A 12,545-nucleotide genomic window follows, 5' to 3' on the forward strand; every position below is an offset into this window, starting at 1 on the left:
CACTGTGGAGGGGAAGTTTTCTCAGACACATCTTCTCTGTTTTCTCTACTACAGGAGAGTTGAATTTAATAGATCTGTTACTAAACTGGAAGACTGATTTGAGTTCTTGTGATTACTTGTGTGCTAATTTATACTTATGTTTTTTGAAAAATCACTGAACATCCATGTGATCAAATTTTCTTGTCTATAAATGGATACGTTATAACCCTCCTGACAACAGAGCCATTTTCTAGCTAAAACACATAACCATTCTTGAATCCTAGATATAACCATCAAAAACAATTCCGATGTGAGTCTTTCTTAAAATCAAGACCAACTTCACTTAAAAGCCATTGCCTTTAAATAAGGAAAACATTAAATGTCATGCAGAAGATCTCTGCCTTTCTTTTGTGTATAAAAACAGTTTTAATGTAAATACTCTAATTACCAGTGAGAGTTCCCACCAGCAGCACTGCCCAGAGCACAGACCTTCTAAAGGGCTTCACTTGACAGAACAGAGCTCTGTTTCCAAACTACTTCCTAAGGCCAACAATTTCCTGCCACTACCTCTTCTCCCTGTAGATGGGTCAGGTCTCCTGGCAGAGGGGATGCAGCAAGCATCTAGGGAATGGGGACCAGGTCCTGAAGTCACCTTGTCACCCTCTCACGGGGCTATGTCCAGAAGGTGTCAGCAGCAATGAGGCTTCATTTGGAGGCTGTTGATATTTGCATCACTAGTAACCTCCCTGATATCCCATCATTCTTTTCACACAATCCTAATATTAACAATGCCTGGCATCCAACCACCACCCATGGCTCAATGACTATCTTTTGAGGGAAGGAGTGAGTAAAAAAATAGATTACATGTATCATGAGTGCATGCATTTTGTTATCTTGTTTTGTCTTTGCTTTTCTTCAATGAATTCCTTCAGAGCCCTGGGAAGTGGCCAAAGGGCTGAAATGCCCTGAGGACAGGATGCTTACTTCAGCTTGCTGGCTTTCTCATCAGCTGCCTGGAGCTTCCTCAGCCGCATCCTTTCTCTGGGGGTCATTTTCTGCACCTCAGAGAGCGCCCGCAGCGTCTGCAGGTGAATCTGCTTTTGCCTAGAGAAAATACAGATTCTCTGCACAGAGCACATCCCAGACACGCTCAGAAAAATTAAACAAATATTTTACAGAGGATCATTACACTGCTGAGAAGGGGAAAGCATCTCAAGACATGCCAGGCAAAAACTAATAAAGTCTGGGTAGGTAATGAGCCAGCCAGGACTGTGGTTAATTGGCAATGTTTTTCAAATTAGATTTTTGTTTAAAAGCAAATTATGTACTTTCCACATTTCTGCTCATTTCATTGCTTACGACTGCTTTTCATAATGTGAGAAAAATTAGGATCTTGGTCATTAAGAAGTAAATAGACAGGCAGACTAATTCGACCATGTGGATAGAACAGTCTTTGGAAATAAGCAGGGTTTGAATGTCATGTGCACCCTCATTCATTAGATCTGTAGCTTTGGGCAAGTTACTGAACTTCTCTGAACCTCAGTTTTCTTATCCATAAAGAATGGGTTATAAAGCAAAATAGAGACAGACTCATAGATAGAGAGCAGGCAAACAGCTGGGAGTGGGGAGTGTTAAGAGGGTGGAGGGACTGAGCAAAAAGGGAAAAAAAAGAGAGAACTCATGGACATGAACGACAGTGTGGTGGTTACATGATTATGGGGAGTGGAGGGGGATGGGTAGAGGTGGAAGACAGCATAGAGGGGATAAATGGTAATGGAAAAAAATAAATTTAATTTAAAAAATAAAAGTGAAAACACAATGAAGGAAAAAGAATGGGTTATAGTGAGTATTATATGAGATAATGTATGCACAAAGTCTGGCACATAAAAAGTATCCAAAATGATAGCATGCTAATAGCTAAATTTTATTGAATATGTCTTATATTCTAGGCTTAATACAGAAGGTATTTTCCTGGCAGCATTGCATAGTGGTTAATCATATGGGTTAGTAAGATTCTCTGAGTTCAAATCCTATACGCCTTCCGGGAAGTTACTTAGCATCTTTATGATCATTAAAAAAAATAATAGTACCTGCTTCACATGGTTGTTGGGAGTTTAAATGAGTACAGTCATGTAAAGTACTCATAACAGAGCCAAGCATATGGTCATTACCCCCAAAATGTTAGCCGATATTAAGAACCTTATCTTCAAAGAAATGTGCTTACACTAATCACGTATTGAAAGGTCTACAACCACATTCTCAGTGACATTTGTTTCTGTACCTATTTGCAGAACAAAGTAGGAAAGTGATGAGAAAATTGTAATGACCATTGTAGGCAGGTCTCATCCCTCCAGAATACCATCCAGACCAGAGCCTCCAGGGGACGTGCAAGTTTCAGGAATATACATCTCTTATCTTATAACACCAAACAGCTCTCCTTAAAGCATAGTCATAGATCTTGAAAATAACAGTGACGATTTGAAGTCATTATTTCATAATGTGAAATACCATCCAAACAACTGAATTCTAGAACACTTTAATTGTAAGCAGTATTTCATAATTGCAGTGCAAAATGATAACTAAAATTAGTCCAATACTTAAAAAATAAGTTCTCGCTAACCTGGTGTTGCTCAGTGGTTGAGTGTCGACCCATGAACCAGAAGGTCATGGTTCTATTCCCAGTCAGGGCACATGCCCGGGTTACAGGCTCGATCCCCAGTTAGGGGGGCCTGATTCTCTCTTATCACTGATGTTTCTACCCCTCTCTCCCTCCCTCTCCTAGGGGGGCCTGATTCTCTCTCATCACTGATGTTTCTACCCCTCTCTCCCTCCCTCTCCTTCCTCTCTCTGAAATCAATAAAAACATTTTAAAATAAAAATAAAAAATAAGTTATCTACTACTGTCACATCTCCAATTAATAAAACAAAATAAAATTAGAATATCCAGGCTTTCTTGAAAGAATAGGTAGTACCCATGAAAACAAATGTCACAGGAGTGTGGCTATAAAAATGCACCCCCCTGAGGGGCAGTCTATTTTAACTGGAGATCATGCATTAAACAAAGACCGGATATCTTTGATGGACCAGTGTCCTCAGCTTGAATGTCAAGATGGAAAACAAACAGTGCAGTAGACAAACCATGGGACTGGGCATTAGAGAAGCATGTTTGTGCTATTTGGCCTTGAAGACCAGGCTAATGAGGGCTACTGCTCTCCCCCACTGCCCTGCAGAGTTCCTTGGGCCCTTACAACATTAAATAGAGAGCTTCTTCAACAGCATTATACATTTGGTCTTTATAATCGGTGCCCCTGGAGCTGTGCGGTACGCAGCCTGCACAGCGGTGCATGGCTGTTCTGAAGTAACCTAGTACTCTGGGCTCTTGCAAGTGACAGCACAGACATTTTGATGAGGTAGGTGGCAGCAGTTAGGCCAGGAAATAGTTATGGCTCCTTTGAAACACACATTCTCTAGTTTTTAGATATATCTCAAGAAAGTGAATTTTGGCTTATTTTCAGTTGTCCCAGGACTCCACTATGTTGTCTTTTCAATAGATACCCTGGCAGCTCCCATTAAACAAACAACATGTAAAACCCATTTATGCTTCATATGGAAGATGCCTTAGCATATAGATCACTAAATGTTTGAGATTTTAATTTCTCTATGTACTTACAAGGCAACTGCAGAGCTACCCAGCAGATCTGTGAGCTGTGCAGTGGTTTAAACTTTTATGATTTCAATTTGCTTCCACCTGAGGCAAAGGGCTTTGGAACGCCAAGTTACTGACGCTCCTGAATTTCTTGGCAAGACTTAAGTGAATTTGAGGATACTCCATTCAGACAGCTTAGCACTAATAGATATTTAAAGACAAATGCATTTAATATTTATGCTCAATGGGCTTTCTAAAAACAAGGTAATTACTTACATGGCATTAATTATATGAGCAGTTTCCTTCTGACAATTCAAATTCTTGTCTTCTGGACTCATTTCCGAATATCTACAAATCAGGTGCTGAAAAAAACAACAACAACCTTGACACACCTTAAAGACTCCTCTTCAGGGATGGAAGGATATAAAACTACCAGGCACCCTTTTTAATTTGCACTATTACTGACCATATCTGGGAGCTTGAAAACAAAACCCACAGGTAGCTATTTTTCCTTCTATAAAGGGTTACAAAACATGACGTGGTGGCTTATGCAACCAGATCCTGAGAGGCCTGGCTCCTGCCTCCCACTCCAAGTCCGTCCTGCACTGCTATTCTCTCTCTCCCTGATACCCAGGCAAGGGCAGGCCTTCCTTCCGCTCCAAGAACACACCAGCTCTCTCCACTTCTGGCTCTGAGGTGGACAATGTCCACACACCCAGGGCCACGACGAGGGTGAGATGAAAAGGTATGCATATTCTTAAAGGCAAATGAATGCTTTGGAGTCTTATTAAATATATTCATAAAATTAAAGGAAATTTGCCTGAGGAATTTACATTGTAAAAGGCTAAGACGTTTAAAAAACAAAAACAAAAACCCTCCTGAGAGGGTACCATCTGCTTTTTTCTTATCACGGGAGGCACATTCTCTACGTCCAATTTCCTAATTTACAGAAAAGCAAAATAAACTCACCCAATCAACAAAAAGTATTATTGAGATATATGATAAAGAGGTGGGGTAATAACGGCTCGGTGAAAATCCCAGGTTTTGTTATTAGTAGCATCCCATTCTTGGCCTAGCAGGGATATATTTACAAAGTGTTGAAGTCGGTAAGATCTGGAAACCAAGAGCCCTAAGGAGGGATGTTGAGTTTAGGCAGAAAATCGTGATCCCAATATCTGGGGCACCAGATTGTCCTGACTGATAATTTCCCTCGGCTTTACAAAACATCTTGTGCCTCTCTTATAAATGACTCTTAATGCCTCTTATTCCCACAGCATAGCTTCAAGCCCTGGAATGTATATCAATGCTAATTAATATGTGCTTCCCAGTATTCCTTTCATTTTAAGTACCTGTAGCTGCTCATCAATATAAGGGATCTTTAAAATTTCTATAGCAGATGGTCTCAGTGAAGGGTTCTTGTTCAACATGCTGTAAGGTTCAAAAAGAAAATTATTTTTCAGATGAACTAAAATGTAAGTACAATTTAAAATTGTTCCAGTGACAACACATTATTTCCATACCGTTCCATGATGGCATTCAGTTCTCTTGGGTATCTCGTAGGAAGAGAAGGAGTGTCGCCTTCAACAATTTTTAAAACAATGGACAAGAAATTGGAGCCCGTGAATGCATGATTCATGCAGCACATCTCATATAAAATGCATGCCAGAGACCTGAAGACAAAGTCAAAGAACAGAAATAAGGAGCAAATGTCCTCTTTTTAAATTTGATCATCATACAAAACCTCAGAGGTGTTAGGGCATTGGTTGTAAGGCACTAACATATGCTTCAGTCATTTGTTTAAAAGCCTCAGTTCCATAATGTTCTGTTCCACTCAAGTACATGGTGACTAAAAAAAGAGGAAAAGGTGAAAGAAGAGAGCACAAAATTAAGTCTGAATGGCCAGTTTTTGTCACAGGAAAGCAAACAAACTAATAGGAATATGTCTGCACATAGTAGGAACCCAATAAATATTTGATCAATGTAGTACAAAGTTTCTGAATTAACTTCTATGAAGGAAAAATAAAATGCAGTTAAATATCATCTTCCTAAGACAGTTTTGTGAACGTTACATATGCAAAGTAAAGTTTTAATTTATCAGCCTAACCTTCCCCCTAATGTGTATCCAAGCATTTTGAAAAGGAATTGCATTCTTTATTAGTTTTTTTAAAAATATAATTCATTTACAAGTAGGGTGGAAGAACAGCTACTTGCAACTCACATGAAAATGTGTAATTCTCCCTTCAGGGGTATGAGACAGAATATTAAAATTCTAGATCAGTCCAACACTGATTTGTGCTAACCATGCAAATCAGTAACTTCTAAACCAACAGAATAATCTTACAAATAACTCTACATAATTAAGAAAACTAAGGGGGAAATTCCTGCCTGAACTTAGTATTAAGAAAAAACTGTACTTCTCTTGAATAATGGATTACTCTAAATCTTATGGGTATTTTGAATTATGTAACTGGCCAAGTCTCCCTTTTCATGTTACTTGCTTGAAAGATCAGAATAAATTTACAATAAACTTTATGTAAGTTGTGTTTTATGTAACTTTTAACATTGTCCTGTTTCTCATAGGAGGCATTTTATGTATAAATAAATACATACATGAATATCATATTTTAACTATTTTGTGAGTGTTCAAAAAATATGCATTTGTAAGAGGATATACACTGAGAATGTTTCCATTCCAGCAAATAATAATACATTTTATTTACTATTATTTGGAAACGAAAAATTTCCAACTGATTAGTACTTTCCATATTACAAAGCACTTTCATATACGTATATCTCAACAGAGCCTCATAATTTCACAGTGATTTCTCATTTTATACATGAGGAAACTGGCTCAGGAAAGTTAAATCACTTGGTCAATTTCATAAGGCATTTTTCTTTCCAAATGCTGGACTATTTCCATTACAGAATGTTAGAATAAAGGAGAATGTTAGGAGAAATCACATGATATTGACTAGAACACCAAGATCAATGTAAACATTATAAAATATGAACATATTTATAGCTTAATAAATTTTGCATCCATCTGTAAGACTGTTGAATGGTATCTGGTGTAGTAGCACATATCTAGATTTCTATACCAAAAAAAAAAATTCCTTCAATAAAGGTAAAATAAAGGCGTTTTTAGACAAACAAAAACTGAGAGAATCCATTGCCAGCAGGACAGCACTAAGAATTACCCTAAAAGGGGTGCTTCCAAAGAAAGAAAAATGGTCTCAGAGTGGCACAGGGATACAAGAAGGAATAAAGAGCCTAAAGAAATTCTGTGACTATGTACAGATCAACATTCATTCTATAAAAACAATATTAACAATATATTACAGGGGTTAAAAATTATGCAGAACAGCCCTGGCCAGTGTAGCTCAATTGGTTGAGTGTCATCCCGTACACCAAAGGGTGTTAGGTTCAATTCCCGGTCAGAGCACATACACAGGTTGCAGTTTGATCTCAGGTTGGAGTGTGAGCGGGAGGCAACCAATGAATGTTTCTCTGTCACATTGATCTCTCTCTTCAAATAAAAATAATTATGTAGAATAAAATTTAATGGAAAAAGAATATAAAAACATAAGAGTTCAGAAACATAAAGGGAGTTATGTCCTTTTATTCCTGGGAAAGTGGTAAATTTAGAAACTTCTACTAGACTATAATAAGGCAAGGATGCATGTTATAATTGTTAGGGGTATCACCAAAAGAATAGTAAAATAATGTATATATACTTATATAACTAAAAAGTTACTAGAGGGGAAAAAACAAATATAATTTTAAACCAAAAGAAAGCAAAAAAGGAGAGAAAAAAAACATAAAACAAGTGATATGTATATAGAGAGCAAATAATAAAATGACAAATAAAAATAGAGAGTAATTATATTAAACATAAATGGAAAATACTTCAATTAAAAAGACTAGCAAACTGGGTAAAAACAATTACATACACTCACAAAACAAACCTTAAATATAAGAACACAGAGCTGTTCATAGAAAGAGATGCACCACACAAATACTTATTAAAATATTGCAGTGTAGCTATACTAGTATCAGGCAAAGTAGACTTAAGGCAAGAACCACTACTAAAATTAAAATGGTGGATTAATAACATATAACCATTCTAAAACTCAATAAGAGTGTGTGTGTGTGTGTGTGTGTATGTGTGTGAAGCAAAAATTGACAGAATTAAGAGAATATATAGACAAATTCACAATCATAGTAAAAGACTTTGACATGCTTCTTTCAATAGCTGATAGAACAAGCACACACACAAAAAAAATCAATAAGGGTAGAGAAAATCCAAATACAATGACCAAAATTGACAAATTAACATAAATGAATCCCAACAATGACAGAATCCAGATTCTTTTCAAGGGCACACAGAGCATTTTCCAAAACTGAGCATAGTCTGGGTCATAAAGCAAGCCTCAACAGATTTAAGGATGGCTTTACTGGCAAATTCTTCCAAAGACAAAAAAATCAATAAGGGTAGAGAAAATCCAAATACAATGACCAAAATTGACAAATTAACATAAATGAATCCCAACAATGACAGAATCCAGATTCTTTTCAAGGGCACACAGAGCATTTTCCAAAACTGAGCATAGTCTGGGTCATAAAGCAAGCCTCAACAGATTTAAGGATGGCTTTACTGGCAAATTCTTCCAAACATTTAAAAACAAAGAATATCAGTCTTAATCTCTTCATTCATAAAGTCAGCATAATTTTGATATTAAAATATAATAAGAATATTACAGGAAAAGAAAATTACAGGCCAATTATTTATGAACAATAGATTTAAAAAATCCAAATACACATATACACATATTATAAAGAGAATATGGTGATATATTGAAAAGATTATATATCATAACCAAGTGGATTTTATTTCAGGAATACAGGGTTGACTTATATTTGAAAGTCAATCAATGGAAAATACCTCCTTATAGAAGAGAAAAACTCTATCATCTTGATTAAAGCAGAAAAAGCATTTGATAAAATGCAAAACCCATTTGTGTTTTTTAAAAAAGGAGAAAACTCTTAGCACACTAGAAATGGAAGAAAACTTCCTTAATTGCGTTTTTAAAGCTATAAGGACATATAGTAAATATTATGCTTATTGGTGAAATATTGATAGTTTATATTTTTATTTTAATATCAACAAGATAAGGATGCTTACTATCATCACTTCTATTGAATATTGTAACAAAGATGCTACCCAGAACATTGAGGCCAGAAAAAGTTCAAAAATCTATATATATAAAAGCTTAAGCAACCATTACAACCAGTCAACCGAACGACTGGTTGATCGGTTGCTATAACGCGCCCTGACTACCAGGGTGCAGAAACTCAATACAGGAGCTGCCCCCTTGTGGTCAGTGTGCTCCCATAGCCAACCTCCCATGGCTGGCCAACCTCCTGTGGTCCCTCCCCCCATGGCCAGCTGGCCCCCATCAGCCCTGATCAGGGCCGGGCAGTCAACCTCCCAAAGTCCCTTTCCCCAGCCGGATGGCCCCAATCAGCCCCAATCAGGACTGGGCGAGATGGGCCCTTATTGGCCCTGATCGCCGGCCAGGCCAAGGGACCCTACTCGTGCACAAATTCGTGCACTGGGCCTCTAGTATATACCAGTATATAAAAAACAGAAAAGACATTAAACTGTCATTAGGCATTTCAATATGACTGTGTACATAAAAGGTCATTTCAATAAGCCTGCAGCAAACACATTTAAAAAATAAAATTAAAAATATCATTTGCATTAACATCACACAATGTCAAATACTTAGTTAAAAATCCAATGAAAGATATGCAAGACCCTATACCATAATCCATGATACATTGCTAAGAGAAATAAAATAATACCTAAAAAAATTGAGGGAGGTAGAGGGATATATCTATATGCATAGGTTGGAAGATTCGATGTTATCAAGTCATTTTTTTCAAGAATGATCTATAGACCTAATGCAAGAGCAATCAAAATACTAGCAGATTTTTTTTTGCAAGAATTGACTGGCTGATTCTAAAATTTATATGAAAATGCAAAGGGATAATAGAACAGATTTGGAGGTCTTATATAACCAAATACACAGTTCAAACATATGTTGTACAAGGGTGGACTGTATTAAGGTTTGAAAAAGATGTGAAATTATCTGGCTACTGAGATTATGGAACAATTAGAGGCTGACTCAGTAATCAATTAATTTTGATACAAGACCTTTCTCTTTTTTGGAAATCCTTTCAGCTACACTGAAGGCATGCTGCTTTCCACTTACCCATTTCACTTTCATTTGGTGATATTTGCTTGCACTAGAGCACATGTTAAAAAGCTTCATTTATCAGCCATTAACTTATGGGCAGAGACCTGCTATGGTCCCAGTGCACCTGGCCTAAAAATGGATACAGGTATCTGAAATAAGAGACAACCTGATTACAGAAACTGCCATTATATTTGGGATGAAAGATTTTTTATTATCCTGTTAAAGGTTTTCAGACCCATCTACTATGTATACTTTTATGCTACTATCTGTATACCCATGTACCTCTGGTTTTTATTTTCTTCAATTTCCAACCAGGCATTTCTATATGGGAAGGATTATGTCATTTCAAAGCCATCACTTCCATACTTTTTGAAGATTTTTCTCTTATTTGACTCCCAGGTCTTAAATCTAGCAACATGAAAGCAAGGAAAGGGGCTGGAGTGGTGAGTTGAAATAAATAAGTGAGAGGTGCATTTTACTTAGAAGTCTATGATTTGCATTCTTTTCTTTTTCCAAAATACAGCCAACTGTGAAGTAAGCAAATAAATCCCTGAGGGAGGGAATGTAGCAGTGAAAGGGAAGGCTGGGATCAGCTGCATGTACAGCGTATTACACCTGAACTCCACAAACTGGCCATCTGCTCAAGTCGACCAGAACTGCCCACAGGATCTCAGAAGCACGGGCTGATGATGAATTACAAATGCAGCTCAAGCTTTGTCTTGTCTCCGGGTAACTAAATTTACCCTTTGAAATCTGCTCAAACTCTGCAAAGAGAGGCTTACCCACAGTGCTGCAGACCTCTGGTTGACTGGGAAAGCTATATTGATCTTTTAAATAATACATATTTTTATTTGATGTAATTGAAAATCATCCTGACACTGATCTAGAAGGCAGTACACACAATTTAAGCAGTTGAGTAAATAGAAAGTTAATACAAGAGGAGTGGGTTTTGCTTTAGTGTGTGTTACCCTAAATAAAAAGTCTTTACTAGGTCAACATAAACTCCATCTAAATCAGAGGTTCTCAACCTGTGGGTCGTGACCCCTTTGGGGGTCGAGCGACCCTTTCACAGGGGTCGCCTAAGACCATCAGAAAACACATATATAATTACATATTGTTTTTATGATTAATCACTATGCTTTAATTATGTTCAATTTGTAACAATGAAATTGGGGGTCACCACAACATGAGGAACTGTATTAAAGGGTCGTGGCATTAGGAAGGTTGAGAACCACTGATCTAAATGTAATGAAAGACATTGGGCTGCTTGAACAAATAGTTAAGAAGCAATATTATAGAGCAACTAGCTGTTTATTAAAGGCCTGTCATGTCCCAGAACCTTTACTGTTTTCTCCCAAGCTTTAATATGCATACAAATCATGCAGGTGTTTTGTTAAAATGCTGACTCTGAACTTGGGGAAAAACAATGGCTACACTGGAAGTATAGTTTCTGGATCTTTCTTGAATCCCCATGTAAAACAGAGAGAACACTTAGATAGCAAAATCAAAAACCATGGCCAACATTTTCAATAAATTTAGATGACAATGTGTCTCCTCAAACCTCAAAATACAAGCAAAGGGAGACAAATACAGTCACCATGCGACCCACACAGTGTCAGCATCTGTGTGAGAAGCAGCAGCAGGAGTCAAGGAGGTGACTAAAGGACCCAGGAACAGAAGAACCTCGCGGAAAAGCACAGTGGGCCACCCTAGGAACAGCAGCTGGAACTGGGATGGGACCTGCCCAAGTAAAAGCTGGGTGGATGCAAGAAAACCCCGGGGTAAGGCCTGAAGGGGGCAGCAGAATAGCTCAGGAATTCCAATAGAATTTTCTACCACAACAGAAATGTTCTATATTTCCGTACACAATTATTAGTAGCTACATGTGGCCAATGAGCACTTGAAATGTGGCTGGTGTGTCTGAGAAACCAAATTTTTAAAAGAATATTTTAATACATTGTTTGCGGGTAGTTTTTATCGCGCGCTAACAGGTGGCGCGTGGCGCGGGCCATTTTTGCTAATTTTTTGCGCAAATGGCAACGTTCAGTAAAATTACGATAACTTTAGTTTACGTATTTATACGGAACCAAATTTTTTAAAACAATATTTAAAAGGAAAAGGAAAAGCGCTACTTCCACCATATCATCCCAATATTAAAAGGAAAAGCGCTACTTCCACCATATCATCCCAATATGCTATCATATTTTGGGAATAATCCATAAAATGTGAGGAACAAAGTTTGGGTGCATTTTATCCTGCTTATACCAGCTCTTTCTGACTACTTCCTTTCACAATTGGGCTTTACAATATTTGAGGGAAGATAATCTCATTTCCCTCCCTGGTGGGGTCCCATGCCCTTCATACCGTAAGAATCTGGCCAATGGAAGAACTGAAGACAGGAGCAATACGGTTTCATTTTGCTAAGTGAAAAAAAAAGCAGATTATAAAATTATATATAGTAGTCATATTTTGTAGTAACAGATATACTTAGATTAAGAATATAAGCACTTAGCACACTGACTGTCAAGCACAGAGTAAGCACTCCAGAGAGAGTAGCTATTTCTGGTTCTGCTGTTGCAGTTGTTTCAGGACCTTTTTTTAAAAATATTTATTTTATTGATTTTTTTACAGAGAGGAAGGGAGAGGGATAGAGAGTTAGA

At 37.4% G+C, this 12,545-nt stretch overlaps 1 protein-coding gene across 1 annotated transcript in view; it reads right to left on the reverse strand.

The window, feature by feature from the left end:
• The window catches only part of NEK11 (NIMA-related kinase 11), a 158,915-nt gene that overhangs the window by 86,457 nt on the left and 59,913 nt on the right, over positions 1 to 12,545 (reverse strand). Inside the window, exons 7-11 of the mRNA XM_014537530.1 lie at positions 5,146 to 5,295; positions 4,975 to 5,053; positions 3,902 to 3,987; positions 964 to 1,083; positions 4 to 48 (exon numbers count right to left, since the gene is read on the reverse strand). Of these exons, the coding sequence (XP_014393016.1) occupies positions 4 to 48; positions 964 to 1,083; positions 3,902 to 3,987; positions 4,975 to 5,053; positions 5,146 to 5,295 (480 nt within the window). The remainder of the gene's footprint in view (positions 1 to 3; positions 49 to 963; positions 1,084 to 3,901; positions 3,988 to 4,974; positions 5,054 to 5,145; positions 5,296 to 12,545) is intronic.

The sequence above is a fragment of the Myotis brandtii genome, unplaced genomic scaffold, assembly GCF_000412655.1.
Source record: "Myotis brandtii unplaced genomic scaffold, ASM41265v1 scaffold18, whole genome shotgun sequence".
Taxonomy (NCBI): Eukaryota; Metazoa; Chordata; class Mammalia; order Chiroptera; family Vespertilionidae; genus Myotis; species Myotis brandtii.